The 22,696-nt window shown below is 41.0% G+C and overlaps 1 protein-coding gene and 1 long non-coding RNA gene across 2 annotated transcripts in view; both read right to left on the bottom strand.

The window, feature by feature from the left end:
* Positions 1-2,026: 2,026 nt before the first annotated feature.
* On the bottom strand, positions 2,027-2,716 carry LOC311286275. Its single transcript, XR_014626520.1, has 3 exons — positions 2,622-2,716; positions 2,270-2,395; positions 2,027-2,146 (listed from the first exon to the last, which is right to left on the bottom strand). It is a non-coding gene; the product is annotated as an uncharacterized lncRNA (long non-coding RNA).
* A 16,200-nt stretch (positions 2,717-18,916) lies between these two features.
* The window catches only part of LOC311286236 (NACHT, LRR and PYD domains-containing protein 1 homolog), a 194,603-nt gene continuing 190,823 nt past the window's right edge, over positions 18,917-22,696 (bottom strand). Inside the window, exon 10 of the mRNA XM_084402353.1 lies at positions 18,917-20,742. Coding sequence (XP_084258479.1) covers positions 19,551-20,742 — 1,192 coding nt within the window. The 3' untranslated portion in view covers positions 18,917-19,550. The remainder of the gene's footprint in view (positions 20,743-22,696) is intronic.

The following is a 22,696-nucleotide window of genomic DNA, read 5'->3' as shown; positions in this document are numbered from 1 at the left end:
ATGTATTTGTATAAGCAACGTATTAAACTGCAAATTAACATTTATAGGCTATGCCCTAATATTTCATAAAAACAACGTTACAGTCAGGCGAAGTATGAAAGACAACATTTTGTTGACTAGATTTGGGTACAGTTTTTACTGTAGAATAGACTGTCACATCAAATAAGCTTTTCTGCTCATATATATATATATAAAAATACTATTTTGTCAAAAACAAAGTCATAGACTAAGATGTTCCAATGTTGGCTATATTCAAACTAATGAATACATATGATAAAATGTAGGCCTATAATCTTTTTTTTTTTTTTACAAAGAAAGAGTACTTTTTTGCAGAAATATTGCTGAAATTGTAATTATTGTTGTAATTGTAACCTTTTTAATAAAATAGCAAAACATATTTACAAGATAGATGTAAGCAAAATCTTAAATGGTCAATATAAGTCTTCTTCAAAATATATATTTTGTCCTTGCATTGTGGCTCAGTCAGTGTCACACCTGAATGAATGGCTAATTATGCAGAGTCATTATGCTGAGTGGGTGGGACATTGTAATCTAAGGTGTAAACTACTCCTCCCCCTCGCATATTGGCTTTCCAAGCAAAACCTGTTTTACACCATTTAAATCAATGTATTTTTTTTTGTGAACGATAAAGCAAGACTATTTTCACATAATTTTGAAGCTAGAACTCGAAGAGACAACATCCATTAGTCAAAAGTCTTGTGGGCACATATTTTGCATGAGTTTTGTGGTCTTATTTCAGCAACTTTCATTTTTATTTTTTTAAATAACCACGCATAAACATTATTCTCTTAAAAATACAAACATCTACATACACGTTGCTCGCATATTATGGTAGCCCTGTTTGTGCTATATAGAGTGAATTTACACCTTTGCCATTAACATGTTTATAAATAACTGAAAAAAGCACAAATGTCAGAGCATGTCAGAACATCTCAAGGGCCCCAAAAACAGCTTGGTCCCCAGAGGGTTAACAGAGGCTTTTTACTTAAATTTTTTCCCTTCAAACTTCAATTGTCAATGTTTCATTAAATCACTGTTGGAAAACAATCTTATGAGAATAATTTTTTTTACCTTTATAAAGGGCATTTTTTCCTAATTTTATTAAATGTATGCTCCATCTTTCCTTTCAAATTCTTCAATTTCATCAATACATTCAATTAGAATAAGACACTAGGCTGTTAACAATCAAAACGTAGGGAAACACGGTAAGACATTTATATTATGATCAACTATAGGCTATCAATCGCCACTTACATTAAATTAAATAAAATCAGAATCATCCTCGTGTTTTTGGTGATTCCCTTGTTATTTTTTATTTAATTTTTTGATACTGGCGTTTTAATCAGGGCATTTGTCCGGTTGGGCAAGTACAATTCTCTCTCACTTGTCCCTTCAAAACAACAACACCACGTGTCCCGGACTATAACTATACGTTTGAGAACGGACACTGGCCGGGAACCCGCCGCAACAGAAGCGTCATGGTGGGAAAGTGTATCTGATCATGTGACTGTCTGTCGAGTTTATATATGCTGTATATCTGCACGTCTAATTGCACACGTGACTCAGTGAGTTCATTTCTGTTCTTTAGTTTAGCTTAAACAACACATCCAGCACTGATGCAACATCTCGTTAGTGCAGTAATGGCTGTTATGTTGAGCAAAGTTTATTAATTAAAGCAAAGCTGGCTACTTTACACCATAGTTGACTCGTCTCCCTTCAGACGCGCCATTCATCGGTGGAGCCGATATTACAAAACCAATATCCCATAATTGACCAAATAACTAAATTAACACTATTGTCCTCTGTAGAGCCACTTTATACCTGTAATAATAACATGTGACTTATGCACAGATTCAACTTATCTGTTTATTTTCTTTCAAAAATGCACTTTTGACACATGACTTATAGTCAGGTCAGACTTGTAATGTCAGGAAAGCCATTACAGTGTTTTCTGCAAAAACAACTACAAATTTTGGTCTTAGGTCTAGGTCACGTTTATCCTCACCTGGGGTCAGAGGTCACTGGTTCATCACTGAGGTTAGGAGGATGATGAATGGATATGTCACTCTTCAGAGACACACAGCTGGGTTCTGGAGATGAAGATCTCTTCCTCTTCCTGGAGATACTAAGAAAAGATATGATAATTTATACACATCTTTACAATGGATTAAATCTAAATGATTAGTTCAGATGATCTGTGATGTTGTGTGAGTCGGTCTATTGTGTCCAGCACTGGATTGTGTCTCACCTGGGGTCAGAGGTCACTGAGTCCATCTCCAGGATTTGTGGGATTATTCATAGATCTGTGACTCTTCAGAGACTCACTGCTGGGTTCTGGAGACGCTGCACTCGTTCTCAGAGACTCGCATCTTCCCTTTATATGGAGACACTGAGAGCATTACATTTATATCACATTCAGCAGCTTTAATTCACAGAGGTTTACAGTGTGTTCAAGATTACTTTCAGCACATGTTCCTGCGAACATCAATGAACACAACAAAGGCATCATTCAGTCATAAATGAAATGGACTAAAACATATATTTCCTCTTATAGTTTAACAGACGGCTAGTTAATTCACCTAAACACAGCTTAGACTTACGCTTTTGCTTTACATGATGATTCCGGTAAAGATTAGAAAATCCCAGACATTCTGATGAGGAATCCTGAGGGAGTGTCAGACCGAGGGAATATCGCTTCATATTGTCAGGTTTACATTTAAGCTTTTACATTTAAAAACTATTTTGAGAGAAAAGGTTTAGCGCCTCAAAATGTTTAGCGATATATCTTATCATTTGTAGTAAATTTTTTCAATCTTTTCCGGTTTAATTTTAGCGCATAAATTCTAGGTCAATATTCCCAAAAACTAATTTTGAAACACTATTTTCTCCAGTCACGCCACATTCAGCAGGAGTTATGGTTTAGATGAACAGATTTAACCCTTGTGCTTCAGTTAATTAAAGTTACACACAGATACATAGAGGACAAACATGTCCGTGTCAAAACACTGTCATTAAACACTGAAGCTTGGAGCACAGACTTAAGTTTGGCATCACTTTAAAGAAGACCCTTGGCAGATTATTGCTGAAGTAAATAGACAATTAATAAGTACATCCAAAAAAAAAAAATATATATAGGTTTAAGTTTATGAAATTTATTTATGAACATTATTTTATATAAAATATATATTTTAAGAAACAAGTTGAGCTCTGAAACGGCTAGAACATCAAAGCCGTTCATCTAAACAAGTTCTGTTGCAAATCTGAGTATGATATTAGCGGTGTCGAAACTAATCGCTTCTACGATGCAGACGAGGACGATTCGGTATCGGTTCAGTAATAGACCATAACCCATTATAATGTACTGACGCTTTTCTGACGTCATCTGTCTCGTATGTGCTTTGTGGCGGTAGCTTTCAATGGCAGAGGGAGGAGAGACGCGAGTGCGAGAACATTAAAGATGCTCCAACTACTTTAAAGCCGACATCTGGGCACATCTGGGCCCATCTCAGCTAGGGCTGGGACGGTATGGATTTTTTCTTACCGCGGTTGAAAAGCAAGAAATTCCCGCGGTATTGCGGTAAACCGCTTTAAACCTCAACCCCCCTCCCCAAGTTTTTTTCTGCGACGTGGCGGCTGGAACAACAAACAAAGTGTGGCGATGATAATCTCAGGTACTGTTTATGTACTTTATTTAATGTTAAAAGCATGCAACGTGACTTTGAATATCGTTTAGTGCTCCAGCTTTGTAGCTGTAAAAGCAACAATGGATAATTCACCTCAGATCTTGAAATTAAACAAATGGAAACAAGAACGTTCGAACTGTGTACGAACATACAAGTGTATTCTTTGGCAAATATTGTTTTAGTAACTCAGTAGCCTATGTATTTTTAATAATGTTTAAATGGTTTAATATTTGTGAATTTAATTATGTAGCCTACTTATCCATATTCTTGCAAGTGCCGTCAAGATTTCCTCTCTGGTGCTGTGAGTGTGCACTTGCCGCGACCGCGAGGGTTGACAAATGCGGTCTTCTGCGGAACTGTGTTAAATAAGCACGTGCTGAGGTCCTGCTTTTACTTTTTTTATTTATTTACGGTGCGGCTTAGACGCGGCGTCCGTCGAAAATAGACTAGGCGCCTATCTTTAGCGAAGCGGCGCAGAGAGACGCTTCTGAAACGCGCCGCGTCGTGGCTGTTGTAAACACAAGCATTGACTAGAGTGGGCGCGATCCGCTCCGGTAGCCGCGTCGCAGCCGTAACGCGCCACAGGGGTCAATAGCCTACGAATGGAATGTTATTATGTGTCATCGACCAACTTGCGAACTTGCGAAAGGTCAGATTTGCTCCATCTTTTGATGATGTTTTGTTTAGAAAACCTTGAATCCATGTAAGACACAATGTTATTAGACACAATCCATGTCATTAGAATCAATGAATCCATGTCATTAGACACAACGTGAACACATATGTGAAGGCCAGTGTTTTTTTTTTTTTGGTGATGACGGTGACAAGCTCAGACCCGCGGTAGGCGTCACGTGACCGCGGTATTGCGGTAATGCGGTAACCGTCCCAGCCCTAATCTCAGCTTTGATGAACACCTGGTGAGCTCGACTAGGGCTGGGCGATAAATCGATTTTATTGATTAATTCGAATGTGCAGTTTACGTCGATTTTTTTGAATGAAAATCGGTTTTCTCTTTAACATTCGCCGACGCTCCCCTCTGGGCTCCCGCAGCTCCGAACAGGCTCAGCTCTTCCCCCGCGCGTTTGGCATAGAGATACACAAACAACACGGCAAGACCGCGGCAGCACAAACACACCCGCCAAAAAACAACCTACAGTCTTACAAACTGAATCCGCAGAGCCGTCAACTCTCACGAATTCACCGTTTTAAACGCTCTCACGTCACACATCCATTTTCTCACGCAGAGAAAAGTCGCGAAGCAAAGAGGACACTGACTCCGACAGACAAGACAGAGAAGGTTACTATTGCTATGAAACAAATTCTCAGCTCTCAGATTCTGTCGATTTAATTACGAAATTCAAACAATAAACACCGTTTTGGCGCTTGACAGATCGCTGACAGAGTTCAAGCGGCACGTGAACCGATCATCTGTTACTCTTTACTACTAGTTAATAGTAGGCTAAATAAACACGAAGGATCAATAGGTAATTTGAAAGATACAGTTTAACTTACCGAAATGAAATAAAATCGATCGATCTGTGTTTTTCAACTGCGGAAAGAGGTCTATAAGACAATACGTCATGTAAAGTTACTTTTACCTCTGGAAAGCCCATTAATGACCATAGCACGTTAGTTGGACTTTAAAATAATTGCTGTAGAGAGTAGTATTTTGCTAAATATGATAACTATATTACATATTTATTATATTTTTACCTATATCATTAAAATATTATAATGTTGAACTTGTTATTATAAAAAAAACACATTATATTCAATTTGAGATGTTATTTTTAACCTTTAATAATAATACCAGCTGAAAGGCCTTTAAATTAACATGTATCTACTGTACCTATTATTTATCCAAAGGAATCGATATTGAATCAAGATCAGAATCAAATCACAAGAATTGAATTGAAATTGTGAAAGCAATAATAAAAACAGTAGTATACCAGTCATTGTAGACTACCATGTAAACATTGTGTTGTCACTAAACTTAATACAATTCTGTTTAGTTACCAAATGTTTTGACAATCACAATACGCTTTATTGTGATGTAAAAAAAAATTCCACGTTCCCCACAAATCCCAATCCCTTGTTGTTTCTGATTGCACTTTAACCCCAAGGGGAAAATCCAAATCAAATCCCAGAAGGGAAATTCAAAACAAAATAAAGTAAAAAATTGTTTTGAACAATTTCTTTGTCATCTGCAGATTGATTTTAAGTAGGGGAAGGGAAAAAAAATCGATTTAAATCGTAAATCGGATTTTTTGTGAAAAAAATCGGGGATTTTTTTTTTAGGCCATATCGCCCAGCCCTAAGCTCGACCTGCAGAAGACACGCGCTGCTCATGTCACGCACACATAGAATATGCAGGAGGTAATCCCACTGACTTGATAAACCCCGTTAGCCGTGTTCACCGCGAGCTGTTAGCGCCTGCAGAGTCGGCCTGCTGTAGAGGAAGCGGATGAGCTCCAACGCTTTAATGGGTTTCAATGGGGACAATCTGTCCAAAAGGCGCTGAGAGGAAGAGTTTTGTGTAACTAGAGCAAAAAACATTGAAAAAAGCCTATTAAATTGGTAGGCTACTAGTACTTATTCATTAGTTACTAGTATTTATTTATTATTAGACACGAGTATTTACTCATTAGATACTAGTACTTATTTCAATAGTGACTAGTAACTATTGTTATGGCAATCGTTAAAAACACATCGTTTGCTAGCGACGTAGGCCTATAGTGGCTTTAAACCAGCCGAATTCACTCATTTATGAGATCTCTATTTCACCTTTATTTGTAGAGTCGTAAGGGAATCTGTATTCACTCATAAAGCTGCTGTTACCAGCTTATCTCCAGTCTCCAAATATGGGATTATTCTCTTAACTATATTGTTTAGGTTTTAAATGGGTTGGTGCTGTTGGTTAATGTCGTGACTGCAGTCGTGTCTCGCTCTTATCTGTTATCGTTATATTGTTAGATTAAATAACGTCATGAACTTGCCATACCTTGATTGTTAGTGAACTGGTGCCACTGAGGGACGGTCCATCATTGCTTTCTCCCAAATGAAGCCAGTTGAAAAACATCGGATGATGTGAATTATTGCGGCCCAGCCACACTTTTAGAGGCTTTCAGGGATTTCATTTGTGTTCACGTACTCACATGATGTTGCCTATGTTTCATGGAAGCATTTCTGCTACATCTCATTGTATGTATTTATCTTGTTATTGAATTGTTTCTGTTATGTTATATTGATATATATATTGTATGCTTTGTTTTAGACCACACCCATACTCATGGCCTCACGAATGCCCTCATCTGCACTTATGTGCTAAACCTTTACTGAAGCATTATGGAATTGTTGTGGAGAAAATAAAGCTACAAAGAAAACTTTCTGCTGCTTCTTCATGTCTCTAACCGGACATCTGTGGTGAACTAGTCCCCCACTGGCAAACCCAAACTGACTAAGTCAACAGTTTTCTATAGTAAAATAGTATTAAATATTTACTAAATTAAAGGATACCATTGTGTAGAATGAGAACAATGGTAACAAAGGTCTTGATTACATTTTTATTTTATTTTTATACTGCTGGCAAAATTGTATATACATAAACAAAACAAAAAAAAAGTGTAAATTCATCCCCAAGGTAAAAAAATGAAGAAGAAAAAAAGTGATTAACATGTTTAAAATATTATGATATAATTTTCGGATTCCCTGCTGCCATATTTTGTATTGTACAATTGTAAGCTATGCTATATTCACTACTTGTTCTGTCTTCAATAAAACATAAATGAATAAAAAAGGCCAATTTGATGAAAACGGGCTGGAGAAAGGACATTTCACAATCTTTTTTCTTTTTTTTCTTGGATATTCACTTTGTTACGGAGCCCCTGAGGGGACCTTTGCAACAAAAAATATATATACAGACTTTTGCGTGCGCACGAGAAAACTATCGCATGCTCACGCGTTACAATTTCTAGTTTGTGTTATAATGTCATTACTACAGATGTGGGAAAGGGATGAGATGAGAGTTGGATGCATAAAAGCCACTAGAAGACAAGCCTGCAGACTTCAGCCTAAAGAGAGAAGGAGACCAGAGTCTGATGGAGATCAGTGGAGATGGAGAAGAGGCTTCACTGAGGAAATAACTCATTTAATGAATCGACGGTCCACTAATCTGCAACACGTTTGGCGTGTAGTTTAGTTGGGAATGAAAGGCTATGTAGATAAAAGGTTATTTTATGAGAGAAAGCACAGAAGGGAATGTCGCCTCAGGTATAGGATCCATCTGAGACATTACCATAGTATTTAATATTAATATTGAGTGATATTGTTTATGGTCTAAAGAAAGTATAAAATACAGATGTTTTCTTTCTTTGACTTTCAGGTTTTACCAGTTATGATAAGACTTGAATTGTAACTGATGTATATGCATATGACACTGATATTATGCATTTTAATGAATAAAGACAACATGAATTTAATTATAAATATTTGTATGTTGTTTAATCAAAATAAAACATTAAGTGTCGTGTCAACTGTGTGCTTAATGATGATGATATAACGCTTTGTCACGAATAATGGTATACAAATATTTTTTAATGAATTAAATATGTATTAAATTAATTAATTATTATTAGTTTTGTTTTTTGCAAAGGTCCCCTCAGGGGCTCCGTAACGTTACTTTGTCGATGACAAAACAGCGGGAAATGTGTGAGGAAACTCGGCTTATAACGTCGCTTTAAGGACTGTTTCAGTTTTCAATAAATCAACACAGACTGATATCAAAATAATCCGTTATATTTACTTTAAACTTTCACTTTCGATATCCAGTCCTTTCTATACCCCAGTTTTTGTTCTTTTCAGTTCAATAGAAATGTCTCATATGGTCTCATAAACACAGATATGATAACATGACACGATATTAAATAAAGACTGACTGAACTTACCGTGACATATGATCGTTTGTGAGGGTTTTTAACGTCCCGCGTCTTCTCGGTTCTAACGGAAGAGTTTGAACTAGCAGAACGTCATCATCAGGCGCTCGAGAGTCGGCTGTCCACGGCAGTCCTAAACCTGCCATAGTACCAATTCCATGAGCCAGGGGGGTTGATCGGTATCAACGGGGGGGCAAATGCTATCATTGTTTTTTGGCAAGGTATACACCCCTAGTATTAGAAAAATCACGATAGCAGTGCAGCGGTGGTAGCGAAATCACTTTTTTCAGCTCATGTAGTTACTAACCCCCTAAAATAAATTCCGTTTTTGAAATCTGGTGTATATCTGGTTTAGGCTCATGCTTGGGATATTGTCAATATTCTATAATATGGTGCTTGGTATCGTTGGAAAGGGGACCTTTCAGCGTCAATTCTACGCGGATACAAGCGCTGTGATTGGTCTGCCAGAACCCCTCCCTCGGGGTTTCATGCTGCCGGTGTAACAGAGTTAGAAATGTAAGTTAGTGTTAGTATGTGATTTTCACCGTGATTAAGCAGCTGTATTGAGTTTGGTGTTTTGGAGCCCCCCTTTGGAGAAATGGTGTACTGCAGCTCTGCTGTGTTTTGTCCTTGTGTTGTTGCCGTACCTGATCAGAAGCGGTATGCTTTACATCGGGTAGGTTGACTGTATAAAGCACTTCCCACTTTGTTTCAATGTTGTAACTGTAAAATGTTGTTTAAGTTGAAAACTTCGACATATCACCTGTGTTATATTACTTTACATGTATTGTTAAGATTTGGATGCAATTATAGCAACTTAGAGAAAGTTTATTAATGGTTTCATTATGACCACGAGTTCATACACACTGAGTCGTACGTGACTAGCTGCAAACTCCACTAGCAACTTTCCATGTATTCAGTGCATTTCTTTTATTTTGTATGTGCAGATGCTGTTTTATGTACTCCAGTGCCTGAAGGCATGTTTTGTGTTCTGATTTTCCAAAGGTATGTTGCTCCATATGTTAAATGTGAATTAGTTACAGAATGAGGAAATATTTTCCTGTGTATTTTTCTTAAGTTTATTTTATCCCTGTCTAGTATGCTAAAGGTGTATCCTTCTGTATGAATGTTTCTATTTGTAATCATTTACAACAGAGGATCAGAAGCGGTATGCTTTACATCGGATGCTGTTTTATGTACTCCAGTGCCTGAAGGCATGTTTTGTGTTCTGATTTTCCAAAGGAATAAATGTGAGAAAAGCCAGTTTTGGTCTCAGTCCCTTCACCGTCTGACCACCGTTACACTGGTGCCGTGACCTGTCGATCTCCCAGATCAGCCCGACGCCGATCGCCGTGGATGCTGCGTTAAAGTCCAGCTCGAGTGTGCGAGATCAAGTGTGGTTAGAGTTGTCTTTGTATATGGTTAGGCAGTATAGGGCTGTGTTTATATTATTCCAGTGTGGGGAATTGTTCATTATGCTTAATATACAGTAAGCTACAGCGTTCTTTCTCTAATATTGTTATCTCTTGCACTATATATATATATATTTTTTTTTTTTGTTATTTGTTATTTTTATTTTTTTTGATAATACACAACGCAGATACTTACCATTATGGCTGAGAAATATAGTTACAGTAATGTTGGAGATAATTTTGCTAGTCCACTTCTTCCTAAAGGGAGGGGTATGTGGGGTGCATGGCGGGGTTCTGATAGCGGTGCTGTTGGACATAGGTTGGACAGTGGGGAGGTGGGTTATTCCCAGTCATTAGCTGACAGCGGTAGGGGTACAGGGTTAGGTCAGAACCCAGGTTGTACTCCTGTTGGCCAGTCTATGGGGGAGGGTCCTCTCACATCCACACCCAGCAGTATTGATTCTGCTGCTATTAACCACCTCACGAGCATGGTGGGACAGTTAGGTGCCCAGATTGGTGAGTCTATTGTAGCCAAGTTAATGTCTGCTGGCATAGTGAATACTAGCAGTGAACAGCAGGGTGGCTCATCCCCTGCACATCACATCACACACATGCAGAACACATCACCTACACATATAGGAACTGACTCTAGCACTGTAAGACAGACAGACTCACACGTTACTGTACATGTAAAATCAGACAAAGAGCCTAAGCTGTTCAGAGGTGACGGTTCTGACAAATATCCAGTCCAGGACTGGATTGACATAACTAAAGCTTATCTGAGAAAGCAGCGGTGTTCTGTGGATGAGCAGGCAGAAGAAATCATGGGGAGGTTGATGGGCAAAGCGAGAGATGTTGTGAAGGTTGCCCTGCGCAGTGATCAGACTCTTGACGTGAAACAGAACCCTGGCCTCATTTATGATATTCTCCTCCAGTATTTCAGTGATGTGTCCTCATGTCTCCCACTAGCAGATTTTTACTCCACCCTGCCCAGACCTGGCGAGAGCCCAGTTGATTACTGGTTGAGAGTAAACAGAGCAGCTGATCTGGCTGATGAAGGCCTCCGCAGGCAAGGCAGGCGGATGGAGAATTCCGGTGAAGAGGTGACACGTATGTTTGTCAAGCATTGTCCCGACCCAGAACTCTCCTCTATCTTTAAGTGTAAGCCCATTCATGAGTGGAGTGCACGTGACATACAGTTGAGAATTGATGACTATCAGAGAGAGCTAAGGGCCTCTGGAAGAGCCTGTGCAGATGTGCGGGTAAAGAGCCACACCACCACCCTTGCCAACATGCAGCCTAACCCAGCGGCATACAGTCAGTCTGTGCCTGAGCAGTGTCACACTCAGTGCCCTACCCTCACTACTGCTCCAGTCCCTAGTCCAGTGTGTCACCCGCAGTGTCCGTCCTCGGTCACAGTTTCCAGTCAGAGCTACACCTCACATCAGACTCCATGCCCCCCATCATGTGCCTCTACCCCAGCTGTATTACAGAATAGTCAAGACGCTGAGGATAGAATTATGTCTCGTATGATGGCCATGTTAGAGCAGATGATGGGGAAAGTGCAGCAGCGCAGCAGTGCTCGTGGCGGAAAATTCCAGGGTGGTAATCGAGAGAAAGCTTGTCGTGTCTGTGGTGACAGCAAACACACCACCATCACCCATTGCATGTCAGAGAAGCTGTGTTTCACTTGCCTTGCCCCAGGCCACACACGTATGGGATGTCCCACCAGGTCTTCCCCTGAGCCTCAGTCGAAGGGAAACTAGTAGACTCATATTCAGAGGGAGACAGTATGGGTCATAATTTTAACTCCCACAGTGAAGATGTTTCTAATGCAGAAGCCGTTTACACGATGAACAAGATGGCTTGTAATGACACTCAAACTGTTGTCTTTCAGAACATACACAAAGTTGTCGGCAGTGACAGTCTTTTCTATACTCCTGTGATTATTGATAATACAGTGACCTTGAACGCTATGCTAGACAGTGGCTCTATGGCTTGTACTATCAGTGAAACTGCCGAGATGAAGCTTAGAGAAGCTGGAGCTTTCACAGCACATGATCAGTTCAGTACAGATGTTGTCCTCATTGGCTGTGGTGGCCGTCGCGTCATGCCTAAGTCAGCTGTCTATCTGCAGATGGAGGTGTATGGCTGCAAGATCATAGTTCCTACTCTAGTTGTCCAGGGCCAGCATGATGAAATGATATTAGGTACCAATGTAATCAAGCATGTTCTTCATCAGTATAAGCAGTGTGATGCCTATTGGAAAGCTGTGTCTGCCCCTTGTCCTGCTGGCGATCCAGAATCTGAACAGTTCCTCTCCATGCTTGCTGGTGTGGACCGTTGGAGAGGTGAGGAAGTTCCCTGCAAGATAGGCACTGTGAGAAGCAACTCGGCAGTGTGCCTTGAACCTGGTCGTGAGTACTTGATGTGGGGAAAGCTACCCAAGTCTGTTGCTGTATCTCCTGGTAGCACTGTGATGGCTGTACTCACATCATGCCGCTCAGCTCCAAGGGGAATTCTGGTGGCAAGAATGGTGACGTCTTTGTGGGGAGACAGATGGTTTCCGTTAAAGCTGATAAACACCTCTGATAAACCCGTCTTGGTGAGACGCAATGCTAAGTTAGCTGACGTTTTTCCCTGCATTGCGCTGGAAGATATGGATGACACACACACTGGGGTCTCAATGGCCAGGTGTTCTTTAGTAGCTAGTAGATCTGAGAATAATGCATGTTCTGTTGACGACAAACTCAAGGCAGTTGGATTGAGTGAGATAGACATAAACTCCTGTGATGTGTCCGAGCAGTGTAAAGGCAAGCTGACTGAACTGGTTGTGCGCTACAATGATATCTTCTCACGTCATCATCTGGACTGTGGAGAGGCAAAGGATTTTGTCCATCGCATTCACCTCTCAGATCGCAGGCCATTCCGACTCCCTTTCAGGCGGGTGCCCCCAAGTCAATATCAGAAGCTGCGCCAAGTGCTGAGTGAGATGGAAGAGAGAGAAATTATCAGGAAGTCCACCAGTGAATATGCGTCTCCATTAGTTCTCGTATGGAAAAAGAATGGGGATCTTAGAATCTGTACGGATTTTCGCTGGTTGAACAAGCGAACTTTTAAAGATGCTCACCCTCTCCCTCACCAGGCCGACTGCCTAGCAGCACTTGGAGGAAACGCCCTTTTCAGTACTATGGATTTGACTTCCGGGTTCTATAACATGCCGTTGCACGAAGATGACAAAAAGTACTCTGCCTTCACCACTCCAATGGGTTTATATGAGTACAATCGTTTGCCACAAGGTCTCTGCAATAGCCCTGGAAGTTTTATGCGCATGATGACTAGCATTTTTGGAGATCAGAACTATCTGAGTTTGCTTTGCTACTTGGATGATTTGCTTGTCTTTGCTCCTGATGAAGAGACTGCTCTGCAACGTTTGGAGGTGGTGTTTAGCAGATTACGTAGCCACAACCTGAAGTTAGCCCCCAAGAAGTGCTTTTTCCTTCGAAAGGCTGTGAAGTTCCTTGGGCACATAGTCGATGAAACTGGTGTGTCGACTGATCCCAGTAAGGTTGAGGGCATCATGAAAATGACAAGTGCTGACCTAATGGAATCAGACGGTGTGACTCCCTCGGCGAAGCGGGTTAGGTCTTTCTTGGGAATGATCAATTACTACCAACACTTTGTACCCAATTACTCAGCCATCGCTAAGCCCCTCTTCTCTCTGTTGTCAGGCCAGAAACTAAAAAGTAAGCAGAAGCTAATGAGTAAACACAGATCTCAGAGCAGGAAGTTGAGTGCCGCTGACTGGACCCCTGACATGGAGCAAGCTTTCCAGAAACTGAGATTGTCACTGGCCGAAACAGTTGTCCTTGCTCACCCTGATTTCACCCGCCCTTTCATGCTGTCTGTAGATGCTTCTCTTGACGGTATTGGTGCCGTTTTATCGCAGATCAAGGAGGGAGAAACCAGGGCAAGGCCCATCGCATTTGCCAGCAAATCTCTTTCTCAGTCTCAGAAGAATTACCCAGCACACCGTTTAGAATTCTTGGCGTTGAAGTGGGCCATCTGTGACAAGTTCAGCCACTGGTTGAAGGGTCATGTGTTCACAGTGTGGACAGACAACAATCCGTTGACTCACATCTTGACAAAGCCCAAGTTGGATTGCTGTGAACAACGTTGGGTGGCCAAGCTAGCCGGCTACAGCTTTGATATCAAGTATGTTCCAGGTCCACAGAATGTTGTTGCTGATGCCTTAAGCCGTGTGCCTTTTGTGAAGGAGAGAGTCAGTCTCAGATTACTTCAGGAGCCTTATACCACACTTCTCTCTGAGGTCCAAGGTTTGACGAGTGACTCTGTTCAAGACACCTTTCGCTACTCCAGTGCCCATGATGGGAATCTACGGCAAGGTGATGATCGTGTTGGGAGTATGTCTGCTCCTTTGTGTGTTCACACTCAGTCCATTGGGATGGACGATATATCTGCTGTCTTGCAGTCACACAGTGAGTGGGAGACTGGAGCAAGAACCCGTGCTGTTGCCGCTCTGCACCATGTGCCACAGTTTGTCCCTGGTGGTCAGGTTTCCCTGCCTGCTTACACAGAAAAGGAACTTCGTGATGAACAGGTCGGTGACAGAGCCCTCTTTCGAGTCTTGTATTATGTGGAAAGACGTCGCAGACCCTCCAGGAGAGAACGAGTAAAAGAATCAGTCACGGTTTTGAGATATTTAAAGCACTGGGAGAAGCTTATTGTGAGCAATGGGATACTCTACAGAGTTTCAAGAGACCAGACCACAAAGTCAAAGCGTCACCAGTATGTAGTCTCTGAGTCACTTAAAGCTGTTGTCCTGAGAGGTGTTCACGATGATGCTGGTCACCAGGGTCAGTTCAGAAGTCTTGGACTGGCCAGGCAGAGGTTCTTTTGGCTTAGTCTTGACAGGGACGTGAGAGACTATGTCCGCAACTGCAGGCGTTGCATCGTCAGCAAGACTGCCGAACCTGCTGGCAGGGCACCCTTGGAAAGCATCACATCCACCAGGCCACTACAGCTTGTTTGTATTGACTTTTGGTCAGCGGAGGATGCAAGGAATAATTCGGTCGACGTGCTGGTGGTGACTGACCACTTTACAAGAATGGCCCAGGCATTCCCCTGCAAGGATCAGTCAGCAAAGCAGGTGGCGAGAGTCCTTTGGGACAAGTTCTTCTGTGTATTTGGGTTTCCAGAACGTATCCACAGTGACCAAGGAGCCAGTTTCGAGAGTCAACTGATCAGCGAGCTACTTAGAGTCTCTGGTATTAGGAAATCACACACTACACCATATCACCCTATGGGTAACGGGAGCGTGGAACGTTTTAACAGGACCCTTGGCAATATGATCCGTGCACTTGCTCCAGACACAAAAGCCAATTGGCCAAGACGTCTTCAGACCCTCACATTCATGTACAACAGCTCAGTTCATGAGACAACGGGATATGCACCTTTTTATTTGATGTTTGGACGGACTCCTCGTCTGCCAGTCGATGTCCTCTTCCGTACTGTTCTGAATGATCCAGCTGTGGTCAGCTATGACAAGTATGTGGTATCTCTGACGAAAGATCTACAAGATGCTATGTTGATAGCTCAGGAACATGTCATGAAAGAACAGCACCGTCACACTGAGATCTACAACAAGAGAGTCAAGGGCCCTACCATTGACATTGGTGACCGTGTATTGGTGGCTAACAAAAAGGAAAGAGGAAAGAGGAAGACTGCAGATCGTTGGGAATCCACTGTGTACACTGTAGTAAACAGGAACATTGAAACACACACTTACAGGATATGTGACACAGTCTCTGGACAGGAGAAAGTCGTCCACCGTAATCTGTTGATGTTGGTGAATTTCCTGCCTGTGGAAAACACAAGTGTGATCTCCGACCCAGTCTCATCTTTGTCTTCTGTTCAGCAGTCAAACCCAAGTGACGACTCCGTGTCAATAGTGAGACAAAGTTCTTTGCGTGATAACATGAGTGAGGACTGTGATGATCTGATTTCTAGCCCGGGATTTCAGGGAGCACCGATGGGACGAACACAGAGAGAGAGAGTTGGATCTGATTCCATAACTGTTCCAGGGCAAGTGGATTCTGAGGGACGAACTGTACAGTGGATTGCGCAATCACCATTCCCTGAACACTCACAAGCTGAGTCGGCTGATAATGGAGGAACAGGATCAGTTCCTCTTGTCTCTCAGAGTGACCCAGAAATGTCTGAGGACCAGACAGGAGACCAGTCCATAGCCTCTGACTCTACACCTGTGACTAGCACTGACGTTAGTACAGCTGTTGCCAGCAACATGGATGGACAGACTGTCGTAACACAGACAGACAAAGCTAATGACATGAACAATGTTGACACAGTAGCTTCTGTTTCACAGTCTGAAAATCCTAGTACGTTCACACAGGTGAGGTCTAGATTTGGTCGCGTTCTCAAGCCAGTTGACAGACTAATTCAAACTATGTCAAGGCAAGATATTGTTCACACACATCCGTCTATGCAGGCTATCTGCAGGTCAGTGTTTCAGGTTTTTCATGATCAGACTTAGAGTTGAGGTCATACACACGTTTGGTAACATTGGTTATATGGTCCAAGGTTTTCAGAAAATTTTTTTTTCTTTTTTTTTTGTTTTTTCTTCTCTTTTCCTAGAGGCTTTAGTACACAGTATAAATGGGTCTTGTGGGGTGTATAAGGCACCCTACTGCCAGTGGTTGGTTGGAGAGTTTGCGCACCTCTTCTTCCACTTTATCCTTATTGGATACCTTTGGGTTGGCTGTCCTGTAATTGGTGACCTTCTGTCTAGTGTTAGAAAGTAGTGTACTTTTTGCCTTTGGAAGTACTGTGTGGTTGCTGCTCAAATTTGGTGAAATTCAGGGGAGGTGGGTGTAACAGAGTTAGAAATGTAAGTTAGTGTTAGTATGTGATTTTCACCGTGATTAAGCAGCTGTATTGAGTTTGGTGTTTTGGAGCCCCCCTTTGGAGAAATGGTGTACTGCAGCTCTGCTGTGTTTTGTCCTTGTGTTGTTGCCGTACCTGATCAGAAGCGGTATGCTTTACATCGGGTAGGTTGACTGTATAAAGCACTTCCCACTTTGTTTCAATGTTGTAACTGTAAAATGTTGTTTAAGTTGAAAACTTCGACATATCACCTGTGTTATATTACTTTACATGTATTGTTAAGATTTGGATGCAATTATAGCAACTTAGAGAAAGTTTATTAATGGTTTCATTATGACCACGAGTTCATACACACTGAGTCGTACGTGACTAGCTGCAAACTCCACTAGCAACTTTCCATGTATTCAGTGCATTTCTTTTATTTTGTATGTGCAGATGCTGTTTTATGTACTCCAGTGCCTGAAGGCATGTTTTGTGTTCTGATTTTCCAAAGGTATGTTGCTCCATATGTTAAATGTGAATTAGTTACAGAATGAGGAAATATTTTCCTGTGTATTTTTCTTAAGTTTATTTTATCCCTGTCTAGTATGCTAAAGGTGTATCCTTCTGTATGAATGTTTCTATTTGTAATCATTTACAACAGAGGATCAGAAGCGGTATGCTTTACATCGGATGCTGTTTTATGTACTCCAGTGCCTGAAGGCATGTTTTGTGTTCTGATTTTCCAAAGGAATAAATGTGAGAAAAGCCAGTTTTGGTCTCAGTCCCTTCACCGTCTGACCACCGTTACACCCAGGTGCGCGTCAACGCGGACAACGACACAGAAGTATAAATTAAAACCAACACGTTGCCTACGGCGTATAGGCTCCGGCGTATGTCCGACGCAGAAGTATAATGAGGCCTTAAGTCATTGCTACTATTCCCCACCAATTCACAAGCACAAGAGAAAAAGTATTTTGTACTTACATTTAATACCCCTGGAACTCAGTGGAAGTTGATTGAAGATGGCATAGTTGGTAGTGTTGTTATAACCAGTCAACTGAACCAACAATCTTTTCACAAAACTGGCAAAACCTCGTCAAACTGTCAAAATCCATCAACATTCCCTGCATGAGCTACTTTCTGACATTCTGACTGAAAGTGGGTGAATATCAAAATACATGATAGAAACATTTTGTTAAACCACTTACAAGTGTTATGCTGACAACACTATTGAAACAATTACTTTTTATTACAACTGTACATGAATAAATAGGCCATTTGGCCCTGGACTAATAGGGTATTCTATTTGTCCATTCTATTGGCTCTATTCTATTTTGAAGACTTGTGCTGGCTGCAGAAGTCTAATTTAAGGCTCTCACAAATAAATAGTATTGGTATATTATACATTTTCTGAGTCATCAGAGTGCCTTGAGTATTGAAGTTGTTGAGTTTTGTGTCCATGGTGTTCTTTCATGCCACAGGGATAAAAGAAAGCATACAGTTTAGGCGGAAATTGTGAAAAAATGTGTGTTATTTCTGGTTTAAAGAAGTCTTGTGACCTCTCTGTTTGTCAGACAGATTCAGTACTGGGCTTAAATGAAAGCCTAAAAGGTCCCCTTTCCAACGATACCAAGCACCATATTATAGAATATTGACAATATCCCTAGCATGAGCCTAAACCAGATATACACCAGATTTCAAAAACGGAATTTATTTTAGGGGGTTAGTAACTTCATGAGCTGAATAAAGTGATTTCGCTGCCACCCCTGCACTGCTATCGTGATTTTTCTAATACTAGGGGTGTATACCTTGCCAAAAAACAATGATAGCATTTGCCCCCCCAGATGATACCGGTGCACCAAATTTGGGGCCCTGGCTCATGGACTACAACACAATAAACACACCCAGCAAAATATCGTCTAATAATGGTTATCGAGAAAATCCCAGAAAATATAGAGATAAAATGTTTTGTCAATATCGCACACCCCTAGAGCAGAGCACACAAGAATCAGGTGAACACAACCAGGCCAACGAGGACTAGACATGGACTAAACAAGGAGCCGGGACTAGAGGAGCACATGGCAAACACAAATAAAGACAAAGCCATATGATCAGACACAAGACAAACAAGGAGACATTGAACAGAGAGAAAACAGACAAGACTCTCAGCACAGGACCCTGACACCAACGTTCAAGAGTGGTAAAGCTTCTCTTAAAGCTTTCATATAATCATATGAAAAAAGAGATGGACTCTGTCCTTTTTAGTAAACTACAACATTTGATAGTTTATGGCTAATCTATAAAAATGTACATCAGCAATCCACCAACAAGTATGAAATACAGTTAGACAAACATAAATATAAATGCTGGTATACATTTACTTTAACATTGAACTCGTTTTACCTTCCCTGTGGAACATTTACTTAGATGTGCAAAAACTTACATTTATTTCCCTGTAGAACGTTTACAATGTAAAGAGCAAAAAGAGCAAAGCAAAAACTTTAATTTATTTGTAATGTTACTATGAATGAATATTTGATGAAAGGAGTATATTTTGATAAGATAAACCCATATCAGATCAAGAATCAGACCAATGTTCAAAAGTGGTAAAGCTTCTCTTCCTGAAGAACTGAGATGAATTCAGCTTTCACAGGATCTCTGTGTTTGCGTATAATGTCACAGATCTTTCTCATGCTCTCCTGACTGGTTAAACTCTGTGTGATTTCTGAATATTGTTCCTCATGAATTAGTTCTTGCTGACACAGTTTATCTGCAATAATCTGGACATTTGTAACCCCCTGAATGAGATCTGGCCAATGCTTATCAAAATATCTTGCTTTATCTGCCTCACTATTCAGACGCGGCTCATCTCTCTTAGGACGAATCTGATCACTATTCAGACGCGGCTCGTCTCTCTTAGGATGAATCAGATCATCTTTCTCAATCGTTGCAGTCCAGACGGTCTTCTGATCCTCTTCTCTTATAAGAGTCATTTGAAGATCATTATCCAGACGAGTCTTGACCCTGAAGAAGTTTGGGGGAGTTTCTCTTGTGAATGTGATCCCTTCTTTGGGATGGATAGAGGCACCAGGAACATCAAGAATGTGTGGCGTGTTCATCCGAATTGGCCTGCCAGGTCTGGGATAATCTATTGGGTCATATGACTTTTCTTTCTTCTCAACCTTTTCTTTTGCATGATCATCAATTGGAAACAAGTAGAGATGTAGAATGAGAGGATCTTTAGAACGCATGTAGAGAAGAAGATCGCAGTGTTCGTCCCATCGCATTATCCAACTTATAATTAATGTTGTAATAGAGAAGGATGGTTGGACAATCTTAGCATGGAATCGGGTCAACTGCACAGGTTCTGTGGTTATTCCCTCATCTTTTACGGTCAGGACTTTCACAGCATCTTTGAGAGAGGGGTCAGACTCTCCTAAACAGGCGTAATGGGGCAGATGAACTTCCTCCAGTTTCCCTGAGATCACCGTCACGTCAATCACTGGACCGATCCGGTTGCACTGCAGCCTCTCCAGCTCTGCGTTGAGGAAGAGTCCGTCTACGGTACGGTACTGAAGGGTGACGACACAGTCACAGACCCATCGCATTCTGGTCCTGACACACTCGTAACGGCCTGGGTCAGTGCTGACCCTGAACTTTGACCCTCCTTCATCTGTACAGGCCGACGGCTCAATCTGAAGCCACTGATCAGAATCAGCTATATGGACACAAGACTGACAGTTCAGCAGCGGGTGAATATCCAGCCCAGAAGGTTTGGGCTGAGAGAACCTGTGAAGAACCAGAAGAAGGCAGAAGCAAAGAGTCAGCTGCTTTTATTCATCTCAGTTAATGTTATTTTCAATGTTTATTAATACATTATTAAAAACAAAAGTTGTATCTATCAATATTATTTAATGGACCTGAACTAACATGAACTAACAATGAACAGTTGACTAACTAACGTTAACAAATACAGTTAATGCATTAACGAATGTTAACTAATGGGACCTTATTGTAAAGTATTACCAACAATTCAAAACCAACAACATACAAACAGTTTACTATAAAAACTATTTGACAGGCAGTTTGACAGAGAGAAAATATAAAGCTAGTATATAATGCTGCGACTGACACCTGTGATGTCACTCACTAATAACAAACAATCTAATATGGCAAACACATATATACTATAATGACAGTTTAATTCACACATAATTGTCCAGTTATGTTTATGTTTAACTAGCCAACATGAACTCTATATTCTCCATCAATAAGCTCAAGCTGAATAATGTGTCCAGTCTTCTATAAATCAGTGTTTTTAACTGTGGATATTTTCACAGAGGTGGACAGATAAAGACCATCAGCAGTCTGGGGTGGACAGAAATGTTCATTATCAAACATAATAAATGAGTTTGACTATAAAGAACTGGACTGTTTTACTGCGCACAACACAACTGTCTACAGTTAATTGTGCTTGATTGTAATTGAGGAAGTGCTGGAATAGATCAAGTAATACTGAGTGAATTTGTCTATTTCTGTCTTATTCCTCGTCTGCAGGAATATTAATAGAAAAGAAGATCACACTACAGCTAGAAAATTACAGACAATTAATAGCAAATTACAGTTTAGAGATCGTGTGTGATCAGGAGCTTTAGAGAAATACCAGTAAATCAGTCTTAAGCCCTATTCACAGAGACCTCACAACTCTGAAACTGAAGGAGAAATAGATTTAGCTCTAAACTAACTAAAATGAAGAATAATGTGTTTATAGTCTCTGCACAGGAGAGACTCTGTGTTGCTTCAAAACAAAGGAAAATATGTATTTATTGGTACTGGCCAAAACATGTTGTGCAATATCAGCATATGGAGTATCAGCACAAACCCAATATGGTGCATCTCTAGTGTTTAGTGATGTATGAAGAACAGAGGATTGAACTATTATTCAGTCTGGAGAAATCCTTCACTAAGACACAGTATATTTCACTCACCCGGTTGTGTGTGTATCACTGTTGTTTCTCTCAGGACGCTGTTTAATGTCACACAGAGACACTGAGGAGTTAATATCATAAACCCTAAATCCAGCATAGAGGGGTTCAGTGAATGTGGTGTTGAGTGTGTGTAAGTGTGTGAGTGTGTGTGTGTCAGAGACGCTGTAGAAGGACAGAGTGCCGGCCGACACGTCCACATACACTCCTGCTCTCTTAGAGGATGAAGAGACGACAGGAATAACAGTGTCTTTATTATTGTGATGGACAGAGAATCTGTTATCAGAGCAGAACAGACTCCAGGATTTGTCATTATATCCAAACACACAGTCTCTCTCTCCTTTCCTGCTGATTCCTTTATATGACACTGATATATCAGCATATCCGCTCCATTCAGCCTCCCAGTAACAGCGTCCAGTCAGACTCTCTCCACACAGAACCTGAAGATACTCATCAAATCTCTCTGGATGATCAGGATACGGCTGATACTCAGACACACGCGTCACTGTCCTGTTCTCATCAGACAGAATGAGTCGAGTGTGTGCTGTGTTTGGATCCAGTGTGAGATCACAGGCATCTGAACACAAGAAGAGAAACATTTCACTAAATGACACAAATCAACAATAAATCACTAAATGATTGTGTGTGTGTGTGTGTGTGTGTGTGTGTGTGTGTGTGTGTGTGTGTGTAGACCTACATTTGTGTAATCCTGCTGTCATTCTGAACTCTCCACAATGATCCACACTATAAAACACACA

This window comes from Rutilus rutilus, assembly GCF_951802725.1.
Source record: "Rutilus rutilus genome assembly, chromosome: 2".
Lineage (NCBI taxonomy): Eukaryota > Metazoa > Chordata > Actinopteri > Cypriniformes > Leuciscidae > Rutilus > Rutilus rutilus.
The sequence above is the reverse complement of the archived record's forward strand: the minus strand, read 5'-3'. Positions and strand labels throughout refer to the sequence as shown.